This window comes from Odocoileus virginianus, chromosome 4, assembly GCF_023699985.2.
Source record: "Odocoileus virginianus isolate 20LAN1187 ecotype Illinois chromosome 4, Ovbor_1.2, whole genome shotgun sequence".
In the NCBI taxonomy this organism is placed as follows: Eukaryota; Metazoa; Chordata; class Mammalia; order Artiodactyla; family Cervidae; genus Odocoileus; species Odocoileus virginianus.
In genome coordinates, this window is record NC_069677.1 from 89,033,441 (window position 1) to 89,053,156 (window position 19,716).

At 38.5% G+C, this 19,716-nt stretch overlaps 1 protein-coding gene across 3 annotated transcripts in view; it reads right to left on the reverse strand.

The window, feature by feature from the left end:
• COL6A5 (collagen type VI alpha 5 chain) overlaps positions 1 to 19,716 on the reverse strand; it is a 150,952-nt gene that overhangs the window by 14,320 nt on the left and 116,916 nt on the right. For 2 of the 3 annotated variants that reach the window (XM_070466995.1, XM_070466994.1), the window contains exons 38-39: positions 1,464 to 2,153; positions 69 to 165 (exon numbers count right to left, since the gene is read on the reverse strand). The exons of the other annotated variant lie outside the window; for it this stretch is intronic. In XM_070466995.1, the coding sequence (XP_070323096.1) occupies positions 69 to 165; positions 1,464 to 2,153 (787 nt within the window). The remainder of the gene's footprint in view (positions 1 to 68; positions 166 to 1,463; positions 2,154 to 19,716) is intronic. 3 annotated transcript variants of the gene reach the window in all.

Here is a 19,716-nt window from a genome sequence, read left to right on the forward strand (position 1 = left end):
TTCAAATTATTTTCTTAAGAACTTTTTCTAGTGGTAATATTACCCAAACTGTGAATTTGTCAACTCACAATACAGTGTTTTCTATGCCATTATTCTCTGGACTGAGAGAGGTGATGTTAACACATTTGGGTTTCATGTCTGCAGGGGGGTATTTGTTGATGGCACCTAGAGAGAGAGTGGACAGTTAGTCTAAATTTTACCCTTCCATATTCTATCACCCAAAGTCAGTTCATTTTTTCCTGTAGTTGGGGGTGTTTCCAAGAGCAAATGAATTTTATAAGAGACTCAGCAAAGTATGCACCTTCTGACTCTGCAATACCTCATTAGCAAAGTCAGCGAGATGTAGCAGTGATTCAGTCAAAAATTCTCATGCTCTCTGCGTTACAGGCTTGTGGTATGATTCAAGGATAACTCTTAACCCCGTCTATCATCTGTTTTCTCCTTCTGAAAGGAGGACTTTCTGGAAGACAGCATTTACTATTGAAATTACCTGCCTTACTTATCTTGAGTTTAGAAGAAGGCATCTTTTTTTTTTTTTTCAAATGACAAGCTTGCCACTAAATATAAATATAAATCTACAAGAGTGCCAAGATTTCTGAGGGTTCTGTGAGCCATGGGCTTTATGAGTGCCAGAAAAATCTGTATCCCTGTGATTTCCCACTGAACTTGTAGGAGCTACATACAAACGTTCAGTGTGGTCTCTGCTGCACTCCTAATTCCCGGCACCGGCCAGGACTGGCTTGATGCTACAGCCCTTAGGTTTTCTACTATAACCATGCCTGGAATTATGACATGTAGACAGAGACTGGGAGGCCTCTCTCAAATGCCTACTATGCAAAGATACCCTCAAACTCCTTGCCTGGCTGTCCCCGAGCCAGCTGTCTGAGACAGAGTCTCTACAAGAGATTCATGCCCATGGCTCTTAATAATTGAAGCCAGAACCAAAGTTGGCTTACAGTGACAAGGTAAAACAGAATTCCTTGGAGTAGATGGAGGGTAGTGGGAGTGGAGTATTACTTACTAGAGTGATGTCACTGTAATACTTTCATTAAGGCTTTAATAATTAAAGTACAGCTTAATGGACAAGAGCACAACTTTGGGGTCAGAATGCATAGGACTGAGTCTAGAATTTGCTAACTATTAACTGTGAGCATTTGAGCAACTGATTTAATACCTCTGAACCTCAGTACTACTCTCCTTTGAGGGCCATCCTGAGGATTAAATGATCCACTCCTTAAAAAAACTTGACACATAATAAGCCCTCACAGGTTAGGGTTTAAAAGATACTTATTAGTTTCTCAAGGTCACGAGGACCTGGGGTTTTCTCTGTGGTTTTCTCACTGCCTCCTGCTCACACCTAAGACTCCACCACTATTGATGAAAATGAGAATCATGTTACTGGTGGATTGTACACAGAGATATCTATTGCAAAAGCAACAGAAAAGAAAACTTTAATGACTTACGTCTGATTGAATGAACAAATGGCTTGACAAATTTGATGATATAGTTCAAATCTGGCTTGTGGGTTCGGCCAAGCTGGACTAAGTGATGATCCAGTGGGTGGCTGGCTAATTCTTCTAATTCCTTGTCATTGTGTCCAGGACCAAAAGAAAACACAAATATGGAGTAGCCCTGACACTTGGCTCTCAGAGACACATTTCTTAAGACTTCCCTGTCTAAAGGGTTGGTCTCACCAGCAGATATAACAAAGATAACTTTGTTTTTCCTCAGCTTGGGAGTTCCTGCAAAGACATTGTCAAGTGTCCACTGAAGGGCATGACCCATAAAAACATCTCCATTGAGCTGCTGAAGGGAGTCTTGGAGATGATGTTTCATTTGGTGTACACTGTTATAAGTGACCAAATCAAATTCTAGGTAGACAGGGCATTCTTCTGTGTTGGGCATATAGCCTGGAGGAGAGTAGGTCACGACTGCTACTCTGTCTCCCAAGGTGGAGGTCAGTGGATCTGGGGCCAGATGAAAATAATCAAGCACGGAGCTTATAAAAGCTTTCACATCCTTAAACTCATCACTTCCTATTCTTTTGGAAGCATCTACGAGAAAAGTCACATCCATGTAATATTCTTGAAGAGAGGCATCTCTACTTTCATAAGTAAGACCTGGTTCTTCTTTTCTGCCAAGGTTTTCATGTCCTGCAACAGAATAACTCAAGTCACTGTTTTTAGTAGGAGGATAAACTTGGGATTCCTAGCCCAGGATGGCAGTACTCATCCCCATACCCATGGCAGAGGGTACTAGTCAATATCAGTACTTGTTCTCAGATACATTCTCTAAGTTCATCTCTACACAACATGTGGAGAGCTGCTATCATTCAACAGATACTGTCACATGTGAAGAAACTTACCCCATCTCTGATCTTTGTCAAAGGATTGACTGATCCTCCTGCTATTCTCACATAAACAAGGTAAGAAACATACAGCTAGTTTTACTACTTCAGTTGTAACTAAAACTAATTTTTGGTTGCAAAATTTGGAGTACATATTGCATGAGATTTCATTATATATAATGACCCCAAGAGAAAAGTAAACATGTCAAAATCACATTTATTAATGATCTTTATATACATGTTTAAAATATGTACCATAGTATGACGCAATGAGAGCAACTATAAATGCTGACTTCAGAATCGAAATTTTGTGTAAGACACGACATACTCTAACACCTTGGTGGTCAAAGTGCCAATTCACAGATTACTGGCCCATGACAAGATAAGAAGCTTGCACCATGATGTAAGGAGGTCCACTACATCACTAAACACACATATTATTTCATTGATTTCATTAGCAAGACTTTCTCAATGAAGGAAATAGTGCCTCAATTTACACTTTAAGGCCAACTTCTTATCTTGTTGGAGGCTAGCACTTCAAGCAGCTCTGAAGGGTCATGAAATCATGTCCAAAATCATGTGGACAATGGCTGGTTGGTGAGGCCACAACAGGAAATGCCAGCTCAGAAATACAGGAAGGACATGATCAATGTTCTTTTCTTTTTTCTATGAAAGAGATGTGTTTGTGAACCTAATCAGGCAAGAAGTAGATCCCTAACTGGCAAAAATGTATTACTGTCCAACTGTGCTTGGCCTGTTATTAAGGCTTTTCATCTATTATTTAGCTTGATCCTCACTACAACCTCACAGATGAATTGATTAACCTTTATGAATGCCACAGAAGTTTAATATTGAAATAGAATACAGAGAAACAATATCACGAGTGATGTTATTAACAGGGCAAATATTATCAGATGACTTTCCCATGCTCAACGATTTCTGCTTTTCTGGGGCCAACTCCACATTATCTATTTTATCTATTATAGGATTTTTTCTGATAAATAAAATTTGTATATGTTTAAAATGTACAATGTTCATCAAAAAGTCTACACAAAATAAATGACGGACAGGGTGTGAAGAAAAAAGAACCCTCCTAATTGTTGGTGGGAATGTAAATTGGTATAGCTATTATGGAGAATAGTATGGAAATTCCTTAAAAAACTAACCCTACTCTGGAACATATATCTGAAATAAACTATAATTTGAAAGGATACACACACCCTACTATTCATAGCAACAGTATTTACAATAGCCAAGACGTGGAAGCAACCTAAGTGTCCATTGACAGGTGAATGGATAAAGAAGATGTGGTACATATACACAGTAGAATATTACTTAGCCATAAAAAAGAATGAAATAATGCCTTTTGTAGCTACATGGACAGATCTATACTACTTCATTTAGAGGTTATCACACTAAATGAAGTGAACCCGACATAGAAAGATAAACATGCTACGATACTGCTTATATGTGGAATCTGAAAAATGATACATATGAATTTATTCACAAACAGAAATAGATCACAGATACAGAAAAGGAAAATGGTGGGAGGATAAATTAAGAGTTTGGGATTCACATATACACACTACTGTGTATAATATAGATAAGCAACAATGGCCTATTGTATAGCATATGTAACTATATTCAATAGTTTGTAATAATCTATCTGGAAAAGAATTTTTAAAAGAATATATACATATATACACACACACATGGATATATGTATTATAACTGAATCACTTTGCTGTACATCTGAAACCAACACAACATTGTGAATCAACTATATCTCAATAAAAAGTTTAAAAATTGAATGGAAAAAATACTAATAAAGTACACAATGTTTTGATATAAGTATACATGTATAAAAATTGCCACAATTTATCTAATATTGTTGGATTTGATTTGCCAAAGTTTTGTTTAGAATTTTTGCATCTGCGTTTACAAGGAATGTTGGTCTGTAGTTTCCTTTTCATGTAATGTCTTTGTGTGGTTTTAGCTTCAAAGAATGAGTTCAGAAGCATTCCTTCCTCTTTAATATTCTGTAAGAGTTTGTGCAGAATTGATACTATTTCTTCCTTAAATGTTTTGTTGAATTCACCAGTGAAGTCATCTTGACCTCGAGTTTTCCTTATGGAAAGTTTTGAACTACAAATTCAATTTTGTTAATCCAGGTTTAGGAATAAATATTTAGGTTACTTTTCCCTGAGTGAGCTTTGGTAATTAGTGCACTGCAAGTAATTTGCCTATTTCACCTAAAATGTCTAATTGATAGGCAAAAACTACAGTCCATGGGGTCACAAAAGAGTCGGACATGATTGAGTGCCTGAGCACACACAGGAGCGTGCATGCTAAGTCGCTTCAGTTGGGTTCAACTCTTTGCGACCCTATGGACTGTAGCCGGCCAGGCTCCTCTGTCCATGGGATTCACCAGGCAAGAATACTGGAGTGGGTAGCCATGCCCTCCTCCAGGGAGTCTTCTTGACCCAGGGATGGAACCCGTGTCTCCTATCTGCATGGGCTGGCAGGTTCTTTACCAGTAGCGCCATTTGGGAAATCCAAGTACACACACACGTAAGCAAAAACTGCTGACGTGTTCCCTGACTATCCTTTTAATATCTGTAGAATATGTCTCTTCTCTCATTCCTGATGTTGGTAATTTGCATTTGCATTTTCACCGGTGAGTTTGACTATAGGTTTGCCTATTTAATTGCTCTTATAGAAAAAAAAAACCACTTTGATTTTATTCTTTTTTCTTTTTTTTTTTTAATAAATAGTGAGCTTTTATTATCTGCAGCACCAGAGGGAAGTCCAGCCTGAGATCTCGGGGCGTAAGTAGCTCCACCCCGGAGGTGGAGCCTTCAGCAGCACCTGGAGGAGCTGCTCCGACTCCCTTCATCTGGCCGCCCTGCCCGCGGCGCTTCTGAGGAGCTGGGGCCCGCAGAGATCAGCAGCGAGGAGCAGGAGGGGAAAGCTCTCCAGCCTGGAGTCAGGCGTGTCCAGAGCGAGAACCCGGCAACACGCAACTCGCATCCTCCCTGGAAGGCAGGTGAGAACCGCCCCCGGGGACATCACACGTGCTCCCTCTGGGCGTCTCTCTCTCCTCCCTGACTCCACCTTCCTCCACGGGGCCTCATCTTTGGCCACAGGGTTTGCTTTTTGAGAAGAGAATGTTGAACAAGCCAGGCACTCGTCATTCTGAGTCCGAACTCTCATTTGACTTGGAAGAGTTGTGCTTTCATTTTTCCTTCCTTTTCCTATGCTTCTCTCTTCTTCTTTTCTCTTTTCTATTTCATTGACTTCTGTTTGAATTTTATTACTCCTTATTTCTCCTTACGTTAGGTTAAGCTTGTTCCTTTTTTTCTGGTTTCTCAAAATGAAAATTGAGGTCACTGATTTGAAATCTTTCTTCTTTACCATTATAGGCATTTAATGCTATGCAAGATCTCCAAAGTACTGCCTTTAGTGGAATCTCACAAATTCTGGTATATGGTGATTTCTATTTTCATTACTTTCAAAATACTTGCTAATATCCCCTTTGATTTCTTCTTTGACTATGGGTTATTTAGAAGGGCTTTACTTGGTTTCTAAATACATTTTCCTGTTACTGACTTCAACTTAATTCTGCTTTGGTCAGAGAATATACTTGGAATGACTTGAATCCTTTAAAGTTTTGAGAATTTTTTTTTTGATACACAATGTGGTCTATCTTGGTAAATGTTTCATACGTACTTGAAAACAATGTGTGTTTCTGGAATTTTTTACAATTAAGTTTTATTGGAATATAGTTGCTTTATAATGTTGTGCTAGTTTCTGCTGCATAGCAAAGTGAATCAGCTATATGTATACATATATGTCTCCTCTTTTTCAGATTTCCTTTCCATGTAGGTCACCACAGAGCAGTGAGTAAAGCAACTATACTCAACAAAAATTAATTTTTAAAAAATTCCAGAAAATTTTTATCCTGAAAAAAGAAAAGGATTGGCATTTGCTATTATTGTGTGCAGTGTTCTATTAATATAAATTAGGTCAAATTAATTGATAGTGTTCTTCAAGCCTATGATATTCCTGCTGATTTTCCATCTATGTTTTGGCCACTTAGGAGAGAGGGTATTGAAACCCACCGAGGGTCTTCTCATTTTTTTAAATCATTTTTGTCTTTGAGTTTTATTTTGAATAATTTATATTGCTACATATTTAAGGTCACTAGTTTTCTCTTCTATCAAATCTAATTTCTTATTAATCCTGTCCAGTGTATTGTTCATCCTAGACACTGTAGCTTTCATCTTTACAAACGTATTTAATTTTTTTTTACATTTTCTATGTTTCTACTTAACTTTTTAACATATAGAATTTAGTTATAATAACTTTTAATATATTTGCTAATTTTTAACATCTTTGTTAGTTCTGATTTGGTTTTGAGTGATTGTGCTTTTGATCATATGTTCTTTCTGCTTTTTATTCCAGACATTACGAAATTTGCTTTTTTGGATATGGGATACTTTTACGTTCCTATAAATGTTCATATACTTTGTTTGGGGAAGCAGTTAAGCTACGTGGAAACAGTTTGATCCTTTTGGGCATTGGTATTGTGATTTGCTAAGTATGTCCAAGTGGTACTTAGTTTAAGGCTAATTATTCCCCACTGCTGAAATAAGACCTTTCTGAATTCTCTCCCTGGTGCTTTATAAATTACGCTTCTCCTCCCTCTCTAACGGTAAAAGGCACTATCCTTAATGCTGTGAGCAATGGAAATTATCCTCTAATCCTTTCTAGATGGATGTCCCCCAGTTGGGTCATTTCCTCCCATCTCTTGTGCCATCAGCACTCTGATGAATGACAAAGAGGCATTCTAGGCAGGGCTCTGTGTTCCTCTGCACAGCTCATGCCTCTCTGGCATTCTGTCCTGTGAACTCTCATCCCACGGTCTCCCCAGATGCTCAGCTTTGTGTCCTCATCTCAAGGAGTGCACTGGGCTCCACCTGAATCCCCTTTCCCTGCACGATGGCCTGGGCAAACTCGGCAGTAAACTGGAGCGATTGTAGGGTCCGTCTCATTTGTTTCTCATCTTGCAGGGATCACTGTCTTTTACTCCTAGTGTCCAGTGTCCTGACAACTGTTGTTTCATTTCGTATATATATGAAATGCACTAATAAACATATATATTTCTTTTGGTTATATCAATTGGTAGGTAAATCCAGTCCCTGTTACTTCACCTTGGGCATTCTAACAGATGAGAACTGATCATCTTGTTTGAGAAGTTCCTATGAAAACTATCATTGATGTCAGTTCAGTTCAGTCTCACAGTCGTGTCTGACTCTTTGTGGCCCATAGATTGCAGCATGCCAGGCCTCCCTGTCCATCACCAACTCCTGGAGCTTGCTCAAACTCATGTCCATCCAGTAGGTGATGCCATCCAACCATCTCATCCTCTGTCATCCCCTTCTCCTCCTGCCTTCAATCTTTCCCAGCATCAGAGTCTTTTCCAGTGAGTCAATTCTTCACATCAGGTGGCCAAAGTATTGGAGTTTCAGCTTCAGCATCAGTTCTTCCAAAGAATACTCAGGACTGATCTCCTTTAGGATGGACTGGTTGGATCTCCTTGCTGTCCAAGGGATTCTCAACAGTCTTCTCCAACACCACAGTTCAAAAGCATCAGTTCTTCTGCACTCAGCTTTGTTTATAGTCCAACTCTCACATCCATATATGACTACTAGAAAAACCATAGCTTTGACTAGACAGACCTTTGTTGGCAAAGTAATATCTCTGCTTTTTAATATGCTGTCTAGGTTGGTCATAGCTTTTCTTCCAAAGAGCAAGTGTCTTTTAATTTCATGGCTACAGTCATCATCTGCAGTGAGTTTGGAGCCCCCCAAAATAAAGTTTCTCACTGTTTCCATTGTTTCTCCATCTATTTGCCATGAATTGATGTGACTGGATGCCATGACCTTAGTGTTTTGAATGTTGAATTTTAAGCCAACTTTTTCACTTTCCTCTTTCACTTTCATCAAAAGGCCCCTCAGTTCCTCTTTGCTTTCTGCCATAAGGGTGGTGTTATCTGCATATCTGAGGTTATTCATAGTTTGATCCCAGGTCAGACAACAGGGAGGGAACACAGCCCTGCCCATCAACAGAAAATTGGGTCAGAGTGTTACTGAGCATGGCCCTGCCCATCGGAACAAGACTAGTTTCCCCCACGGTCAGTCTCTCCCATCAGGAAGCTTCCATAAGCCTCTTATCCTCATCTATCAAGAGGGCAGACAGAATGAAAACCACAATCACAGGAAACTAATCAAACTGATTACATGGACCACAGCCTTGTCTAACTCAATGAAATTATGAGCCATGCCATGTAGGGCTACCCAAGATGGACAGGTCATGGTGGAGAGTTCTGACAAAGCATGGTCCACTGGAGAAGTCAATGGCAAACCTCTTCAGTATTCTTGCCTTGGGAACCCCATGAACAGTATGAAAAGGCAAAAAGTTATGACACTGACAGATGAACTCCCCAGGTCGATAGGTGTCATTGATATACCAGACTTTTATCAATACATTCACAGGATTTTACATATTAGGAGTGTGTTTGACATGTATGGATCTCCAATCCACCACCAGGAACTTAGCTTCAAATTCTTCTCAGAATTTTTTATCAATATCAAATTCTTGATCAAATTACTAAATATAAAACTAGAAGTGCAGACCAAAGCATAGATACTATATTTGTCTATGCAATAGATGCTATGTAATATAATTTAACCCTAAAATATCAACAAAACCTCTTCTAGAGCTCTTGGCAATAGTGTATCAGGATCTGTGAATATTAGCTAAATGGACATTTCTTTCCTTTTGAGTTTACAACCCTGGAGTTGGCTTATCATTACCTGCTCTGTCACCAGAATCTCTGCTTTGACTTAAAAAAAAAAAAAAAGGCCAATTGACATACTTAGTTAAAACATAAGAACAAATATTTCATGAATGTTCTGGTAGAAGAGGAAGAGGTAGAAATGAAAAGGAAGAAATTACAACTGACATCACAGAGATACAAAACATCATGAAATACTATAATCAACAGTTCCATGTCATGCACACTACTATTTATTAAACAGGTAACTAATAAGGACCTACTGTATAGCATGGGGAACTCTACTCAATACTCTATAATGACCAATATGGGAAAAGTATCTAAAAAAGCGTGGATATATGTATGTGTATGTGTACATGCTAAGTTGCTTCAGTCGTGTCTGATTCTTTGGACCCCCCAGACTGTGGCCCGCCAGGATCCTCTGTCCATGAGATTCTCACAGTAAGAATACTGGAGTGGGTTACCATTTCCTTCTCCAGGGGATCTTCCTGCCCCAGGAATCAAGCCCATGTCTCTTGTGTCTCCTGTTCTTTACCACTGGCGCCATCTGCGAAGCCAGATTTGTGTATATCTGTAACTAATTCACTTTGCTATACAGCAGAAGATAACATGCATTGTAAATTAACTATACTCCAATGAATTTTAAAAAAATCAGTTACATGTCCAAAAAATAGACAACCTAGAAGAAATGGGTAAGTTTCTAGAATCATGCAATTTTCCAATACTGAATCAGGAAGAAATACATAGTCTGAACAGAGTGGTCACTAGCACTAAAATTGAGTTAATGATCAAAAACCTCCCAACAAACAGAAGCCCAGGACTGATCAGCCTCATGGGGGAATACTACCAAACATATAAAGAAATACTAATATCTATCCTTCTCAAACTATTCCAAAAAATTGAAGAGAAGGGTACAGTCTCAAATTCATTCCACAAGACCACCATTACCCTCATACCAAAACCAGACAAAGATACCACAAAAAAGAAACTTATAGGCCAATATACCTCATGAACATAGAGGCAAAACCCTCAGTAAAATATTAGCAAACCTAATTCAATAATACACAAAAAGGATCATACACTATGATCAAGTGGGATTTATTCTAGGGATACAAGAAGGGCTTGATATTCACAAAACAATCAGAATGCTATACCATATTAACAAAAGGAATGATAAAAACCACATGGTCACCTCAGCATATGCAGAAAAAGCATTTGACAAAATTCAACATACACTCGTGATAAAAACTTCACAGCACAGGGTACTATCTCAATATTTTCTAATAACCTATATGGGAAAGCGATCCTAAAAAGAACACATACACATATATAACTGAATGAGTTTGATGTACACCTGAAACTAATACAAGGCTGTAAACCTCTATACTTCAACTAGCAAAAATAAATTAAAAACAAAACATGTAAATCCATGGCTGATTCATGTCAATGTATGACAAAAACCATTACAATATTGTAAAGTAATTAGCCTCCAACTAATAAAAATAAATGGAAAAAAAAGAAATTTAAAAAAATAAATAAATAAAACGACAATTAAATACCCCCCCAAAATAAGTAAATAAATAAATAAAATTTAAAAAAAAAACAAAATGTGGTTATGGAGGAAACATATCTTAACATAATAAAATATATGATTTTCATAAGTTTGTCTCACTTGTGACAAACCCACAGCTAACATCATATGAAAGGTTGAAAAGCTGAAAGATTTTATTTTAAATCCCCAGGAACAAGACAATGATGCCCACTCTTGACACTTCTATTTAGCATAGTATTGAAAGGTCCAGTGAGAGAAATCTCAAGAATAAGAATAAGAAATAAAAGGAATCCAAATCAGAAGGGAAGAAGTAGAACTGTCACAATTTGCAGATGACATGATACTATATATAGAAAACTCTCTACCAAAACTATTAGGATAAATGAATTCAGTAAAATTGTATGATACAAGACTAATATACAGAAATCTGTTGTTTTTCTATGCACTAATAATGAACTATCAGAAAGAGAAATCAAGAAAACAATCTGTTTGAAATCTCATAAAAATGAATAAAATACCTAGAAATAAACTTAACCAAGGAAGTTAAAGATCTATATCCTGAAAACTATAAAACATTGATAAATGAAGGAAATTAAAGATGGTACAAATAAATGGAAAAATATCTCATGTTCATGGATTAGAATTAATATTGTTAAAATGCCCGTACTCTCCAAAGCAATCTGTGGATTTAATGGATCTCTATCTCTATCTATGTTTAATGAATCTTTAGCTACCTATGTCTAAAAATCATTTTTTACAGAACTAGAACAAATAATCCTAAAATTCATATGAAACCACAAAAGACCCTGAATTGGCAAAGCAAGCTGGAAAAGAACAAAGCTGGAGATACCATGCTCACAGACTTCAGACTATACTGCAGAGTTACAGTAATCAAACATCAAGGTACTGGCACAAAAACAGTCATATAGATCAATGAAGCAGAATAGAGAGCCAGAGATAAGCCCACACACTTGTGGTCAGTCAGCCTATCTATGACAAAAGAGGCAAAAATGCAAAATAGAGAAAAGAAAATCTCTTCAATGAGTGGTGCTGGGAAAACTGGACAGCTACATATAAAAACAATGAAATTAGAACATGTCCTCACACCGTATACAAAAATAAAGTCAAAATCGGTTAAGACTCAACTGTAAGACCAGAAACCACAAAACTCCTATAAGAGAACATAGGCTAAATACTCTTTGACATAAGCTGTAGAAATACTTTTTGAATCTGGCTCCTAAGGCAAAAAAAAAAAAAAAATAAGCAAAAATAAAGAAATGGGACATAATTAAAATTAAAAGCTTTTGTACAGCAAAGGGAACCACTGACGAAGCAAAAAGGCAACCTACTGAATAGAAGAAAGTATTTAGAAGTGATATGAATGATAAAGGGTTAATATTCACAACATATAAACAGCTCATACAACTTGATATTAAAAAACAACTCAGTGAAAAAATAAGCAGAAGACAAAGAGAACTTTGTATAAAGATGACATACAGATGGCCAACAGGCACTGCAAAGATGCTCAGCATTGCTAATCATCAGAGAAATAGAGATCAAAACCACAGTGAGATATCACTTCACACCTGTCAGAATGGCCATCATCAAAAATCCACAAATAACAAACTCTTAGAGGAAAATATAGGCAGACCACTCTCTGACATAAATCACAGCATCATCTTTTAAAGTCTATCTCCCAGAATAATGGAAATAAAAGAAAGAATAAACAAATGGAACCCACTAAAAGACAAAAGCTTTTGCACATCAAAGGAAACAATAAACAAAATGAAAAGACAACCAACAGATTGGGAGAAAATATTTGCAAATGATGTGACTGATAAGTGATCATTAGTCTCCAAAGTTTACAAACAGCTTATGACACTTATTAGCATTAAAATAAACAAGCCACTCAAAAAATGGGCAGAAGACCTGAAGAGACATTTCTCTATAAAGAACACAGAGATTGCCAGTAGGCATATGAAAAGATGTTCAAAATTGCCAGTCGTTTGAGAAATGCAAATCAAAACTACAATGAGATTTCACCTCATACTGGTCAGAATGGTTATCATCAAAAAATCCACAAAGAGCAAATTCTAGACAGTGTGGAGAGAAAGGAACCTTCCTGCAGTTGTTGGTGGGAATGTAAATTGGTACAGCTGCTATGGAGAACAGTGTGGAGGTTCCTTAAAAAACTAAAAATAGAGTTACCATATGAGCCTGCAATCCCACTCCTGGGCATGTATCCAGAGGAAAATATGGCCCCAAAAAGATACATGCACCCTAGTGTTCATTACAGCACTGTTTATGATGGCCAAGACATGGAAGCACCCTCAATGTCCATTGACAGAAGAATGGGTAAAGAAGTGTGGTACATATTTATAATGGAATATTACTCAGCCATCAAAAAGAATGAAATAAGGCCATTTGCAGCAACATGAATGGACCCAGAGCATGTTATATTGAGTGAAGTAAGTTAGACAGAGAAGCAGAAATATCATATCACATCCCTTATATGTGGAATCTAAAAAGAAATGATACAGATGAACTTACTTACAAGACAGAGACTGACAGACTTAGAAAATGAATTCACGGTTGCCAGGGGGAAGGAATAGTTAAGGACTTCAGTGAAGGTCATATGTACACTGCTATATTTAAAATGGATAACCAACAAAAAACTATTGTATAGCACATAGAACTCTGCTCAATGCTATGTGCCAGCCTAGATGAGAGGGGGGTTTGGAGGAGAATGGATACATGTATATGTATGACTGAGTCTCTTCACTGTTCACCTAAAACTATCACAATATTGTTAATTGGCTATACACCAATACAGAATGCTTTTGGTGTTAAAAATAAAGTAAAAATGCCTTTAAAAAGTCCACAAATAACAAATGCTAATAAAGATGTGAAGATAAGAGAACTCTCCTACATGGTTGGTGAGAATATAAATTGGCAGTCAGTATGGAAAAGAGTATGGAGGTTCCACCAAAAAAACTAGAAATATAACTACCACATGATCCAGAAATCCCACTTCTGAGTATGTATCTGAGGAAAGTAAAGACACTAATTCAAAAAAATATATGCACCCTGATGTTCATAGCAACAATATTTGCAATAGCTAATCTATGGGAGCAATTTAAGTATCCATCAACTGATGAATGTATTATATATATAATACATGAGAAATGTTTCATGAGAAACGCTGGGCTGGATGAGCACAAGCTGGAATCAAGATAGCCGGGAGAAATACCAATAAACTCAGATATGCAGATGATACCATCCTTAAGGCAGAAAGCGAAGAAGAACTAAAGACCCTTTTGATGAATGTGAAAGAGGACAGTGAAAAAGTTGGCTTAAAGCTCAACATTCAGAAAAATAAGATCATAGCATCTGGTCCCATCAAGTCATGGCAAATAGATGGGGATATGTAGAGATATATTTCACTTCTAAAATCTCTAAAAATAGGTTATCTACCTACTTAAAGGATTAGAATGAGAATAAAAGAAGCTAAGTGCTAAACTCTAAAATTTAGCCAAACACTAAATAATCACTTACAATTATTCTATTTTGAGTCTAAAGTATCTTACTTGGAAAGATTGGGCCTTTAAAAATATTTTTTTTTTCAATAATAGCAAAGTCTGGTAGAAGTGTGGCTAAAGAATACCTATTACTCAGAGCAATGCTGTGTATTTTCTGGTAATGTCACCAAGCCAAACACTCATCTCCAACTCTGTGGATAAATTCCTCAGAATGGAAGAGGAGGAAGGGCTGACTCACTTGTTATGGCTTGAGAGGAATGAGGGACCCAGCTGGATTTCCAGGGAAGCGCCCCCAGAGATTAGCATAATTTTGCATCCACAGGGCTGAGTGTGGTCCAGCACCTTTCAGGAGAAGTGGAGATGGAAGGGGAATTTAGGGAGAAAGGAGCATCTACAGGGCTGGACCATCTGGACGGGGATTACAATGCTGTGGAGCTATGATGCCTTTCATGGTTGTGGGAAATCTCGAGATATGCACAAGTTATCTTGTGATCTGCTGTGGATTTGTCCAGTGGCCAGAATCAGTCATGAGTTCTCCAGCAGGCAGGCCACATAAACACTGTGGCCACTGTATGTGTACTTTTCTGCCCAGACGGACTGCAAAACACATTTTGCAACTTAACCTTTTTTTTTGTAAGGCTTCCCATGAGACTGGCAATGCTTCCATTTTCAATTCTTCCATTTTCTGAGTGTTGAATGAGCTTCAGAGCTTGTCTCCTCTCATTTAATATTCCACGTAGCACTGTGAGGGTGAAATTATCATCATGCCCATTTTATAGATGAGCAAGCTGAGGCTTGGAGGGAGCAAATGACTTGGCCAAGAGATGACAGTCTATCAGTGGTAGAGGCAGGATTTGCACCCAACTTTGTTTAACTCCTTCAGAAGAACTGGTTATCAGATTTGAGTGTGGAGCAAACACATCAAGGAACACATTAACCACCTAGCCGAAGGCCCCAGGACCTGGTTTAAAAAACCGGGGTCTTGGTCAATGCTATTCTTTCTGATCAAACCTAAAGAAAGTTTTCTTTCAAAACTAGGCAGCTAAATAAAATTTTCAATATTTTCTTTCCTAGGCCTTATGGAGCAATGGTTATGAGCTGAATCTTTAGAGTCTGTGACCGAGTCTCTTCCCTGCCTCTGTTTCATTCTCTAAAAAATATATATATAATTGTAATAATAAACTATAACCTTATGTTTTTTGAGAAAATTAAAACTTTCACAGTGCCAAGCATATCCTAAGTACTCTATAAATATACTTTTTAGAGGAAAAAAAAAAACCAAATAGGAGTCTCAGACATTTGAAAATCCTACCTATGATACTATATTTTGCAAGCCAGAATTTCAGAAAAATGCTAAGCCAGTTGGTATTGTTAGAACACAACAGACACGCATTCAAGCTCATTCTGTTGTGTTTACACATACTTAACCGGGGAGGAGTTGTGATGATTTACAGACCTCTGCATTTAATAATGTCACCTCAGGCCTTTCTGGTGAGGTCACTAGTGAAGCGACAAGATCAAGCACATGTGTGTGTCTCTGACTGTGTCTCATTAATTTTATGCCAAAGGGAAACAGAGACATATCTCAAAATCCCTTGTTTTGTTGAATGAATTCCTCTCTCCCCCGTTTGCCTGAACAAGTAGGAGTCATGGGCCTAAGATGAATTTCACCTTTTCCCAGAAGACAGAATAAATACCCTCTTGGCTGTGACTTTTCTAGGCGGTGCTTTGTCCGCAGGATTCACGCTTGCTGTCTACCTCACGCTCTGAAACAGCAGTCTACAGAAAGGCATTTGCATGCTGAGAAACGGGATCAGGCCTGAGGAGTCATTTACACCCAGACCTCCTGGCTCTGTCTCTAGATATTTTTAATTGTCACTGAAATACAGCTGATTTACAATGTCGTGTTAGTTTCAGGAGGACAGCAAAGTGATCCAGTTATACATAATTATCCTGGATTATTACAAGGTATTGAATGTAGTTCCCTGTGCTACGCAGTAGATCCTTGACATTTATGTATTTACATATAAATTTATATTTTATATATATATATATTTATATATTATATTTTAATTCCACCCTCCTTGTTCATCCCTCCCCCTTTGGTAACCTTAAATTTGCTGTCTATGTCTGTGAGTCTCTTTCTGTTTCATGAATAAGTTCATTTGTGTCATATTTTAGATTCCACATGTAAGTGATATATTCGTCTTTGCCTGGCTTACTTCAGTAGGTATTATCATCTCTAGGTCCATCTTTCTTGCTGTTAATGTCATTATTTCATTATTTTCTTATGGCTAATATTACATTATATATGTGTCTCTATATAATGTATACGTATATATTATACATATAATGACTGCATGTGTATATAATGTGTGTATACATATATAATATGTGTATATATAGTGTGTGTATATAGATATTCACTGTGTGTATACATATATAATGTGTGTGTATATATGTAATGTATGTGTATTATATATATAATGTTTATCTATAGGTAATGTGTGTGTATCTGTATAATGTGTATATATACACATTACATATATATCACATCTTTTTTATCTGTTCATCTGTCTATGGACATTTAGGTTGCTTCCATGTCTTGGCTATTGTATATAGTAGCACCATGGTTTTAATGGTGTTATTTTGTGCTCTGACCTCTGGATGAGTTTATAAGCAGTTTATAAAGCCAATGTATTCTGGTCTATGTCCTCTAAATGAGCTATAAGCAAGAATTTTAAAAAATTAAATTAAAATCTAGAACTTGAGTTGTACCACTAAAATTAAAAATAACTCTGCCAATGATGACATGATACTCCTCAAATTTAGCAACTGGATATATTTCCTTATTTGTAAATGCGGACAATGTCCTTGCCAGACAGCACTGCCTGCATTGTTAAAAGTTAGCATTTGGGGGTGGGGGCGGCTTTCAATATGGTGAAGGAATAAGACAGAACAGTCACCTTCCTCCCCACAAAGTCAAAAATACATCTGCCCGTGGAACAATTCTTACAGAACACCTTCTGAACAATGGCACATTACCCCAGAGTTCCAAAAAGGCAAGCCAGTCTCCTTAGAATGAGGTAGGGAAGTAGGTTTTAAAAAAAGAAACAAAGGATTTCAGAACGGGGACCTGCACGCCAGGGAGGGGCCATGAAGCAGGAAATGTCTCTGCACACTCAGAAACTCCGTCACAGGCAGGGATGGGCAGGGGAGCTTCAGAACCTTAGAGGGAAACTCAGCGGCAACAGATGCTCAGAAGGCGAAACAGAGAGAACCCACTGCCGAGATCATTGCTGGCCAGCACGTCCCAGCAGAGACGCTGTTTGCACACCCACCGAGGGGAATGGGGGCTGGGTGCTGAGGGTGCAACCCCAGGGAGAGGGCCGGGGCTGACTGCTGTGAAGAGCCTCTGAAGGGCCTGGTGCGACACAGCTGGGGGAGTCCCGGGAAAAGCCCGGGACTCTCAGAGAGCTCTCTAAGGCCCCATACTTTCAGATCTCAGGGACTCATCTCTGTGAATGGCCTAGGTGGGACAGGCCACAGCTGTGAACTGCGCAGCCGCAGGAATAGATACGCCCAGCTGCTGCCAAAGCCAGCAGGAGCGTCAGAGGCAAACTAGGCGTGACTGCAGTTTATGATCCAGAGAGGGGAATGCAAGCCAAATGGCCACAGCCAAAGCCAGGGCAAGTGCCTGAGGCAGGAGACAAAACACCGCCCCTGCGGTCCCAGCCCCAGAGATGTCAGCTGTCACCGAGCCGTGACCAGACACAGTGCCTGCCCACACCTTCCTAGGAGCCTGTGAGACTTGCCTCTGTCACGGGACACACGACTCAGGGCCGACTCCGTTGGGAGAGCACACGACCCGCCTCCGACTGCAGCAACTTCCCGCAGGCCTCGGCTGCAGAAGGCACTCCCCAAACACCCCACTTGTGGCTTTCATACCCCGCTCTCTCCCCAGCCTGACTGAGCAAGTGAGCCCTAATAAGCTGCTGCTTTCACCCGCTCTGGTCTGGGAGGGGAACGGACACTGGAGGGTGTCCGACAAGCAGAGGCAGGCCCCAAACCAAAGCGGAGCACCCGCGGCGGTGTGAGCAAGGGAAAGGAAGGGAGTTTGTTCATGGAGCCACAGACGCATAGGATCAAATCCCCGCAATTAGCCTGAGACTGTGAACTGCGGGGGCAACTGTGGGGTTTGGGAGCAGGCACAAACTGGAGTAAGGCCAGGTCTGAGTCTGAGCTGACCACGCAGTGGGTTTAGAGACCTGCCTAGAAAATTCGAGGACTTCCTGATGAGGCAGATTGGCTGGAGACGACAGTGGAGGACTCAGTAGGACATTCTTCTTACTACCACTCTCTCCATACGTATTTCCTTTCTCAACTTTAACACCCCACTTACCCCAATGGACAGATCATCCAGACAGAAAATTAGTAAGGAAACAGAAGCTTTGAAGGATACATTGAACCAGATGGACCTAATTCATATCTACAGGACATTTCATCCCAAAACAGTAGATTTCACTTTTTTCTCAAATTCACACAGAACTTTCTCCAGGATAGATCACATCTTGGGCCACAAATTAAGCTGTGGTAAATTTTTTAAAAAACTGATCTTGTAACAAGCATCTTTTCTGACCACAGTGCTATAAGATTAGATATCAACTATAGGGAAAAAACACAACTATATGGAGAATAAACAGCCGAGAGCTATTTATTCTGAATAACCAAGAGTTCGGTGAAGAAATCAAAGAGGGAATAAAAAAAATACCTAGAAACAAATGACAATGAAAACATGTCACCTCAAAACCTATGGGATACAGTAAATGCAGTGCTAAGAGGGAAGTCTACAGCAACACAAACCTATCTCCAGAAATAGAAACATCAAATAAACAACTTCACCTTTCATCTAAAGCAATTGGAAACAGAAGATCAAAAAACCCCAAAGTTAGTAGAAGAAAATAAATCATAAAGCTTCCAGCAGAAATAAATGAAAAAGAAATGAAGAAGACAATAGCAAAAATCAATAAAACCAAAACCTTATTCTTTGAGAAGATTAAAAAAATTCGACAAATCATTAGCCAAACTCAGAAAAAAGAGTCAACCCAATAAAATTAGAAATGAAAAAGAAGAAATTACAACAGACAACACAGAAATACAATGTGTCATAGGAGATTACTACAAGCAACTATGTGCCAATAAAATGCACAACCTTGAATAAATGGAAAAATTTTCAGAAAATTAAAACTTTTCAAGACTGAACCAGGAAGAAATAGGAAATATGAACAGACCAATCACAAGAACAGAAATCAAAACCATAGTAAAAAAATCTTCCAACAAGCAGAAACCTTGGGCCAGATGGTTTCACAGGCAAATTCTATGAAAAGTTTAGAGAAGAGATAAACACCGATCTTGCTCA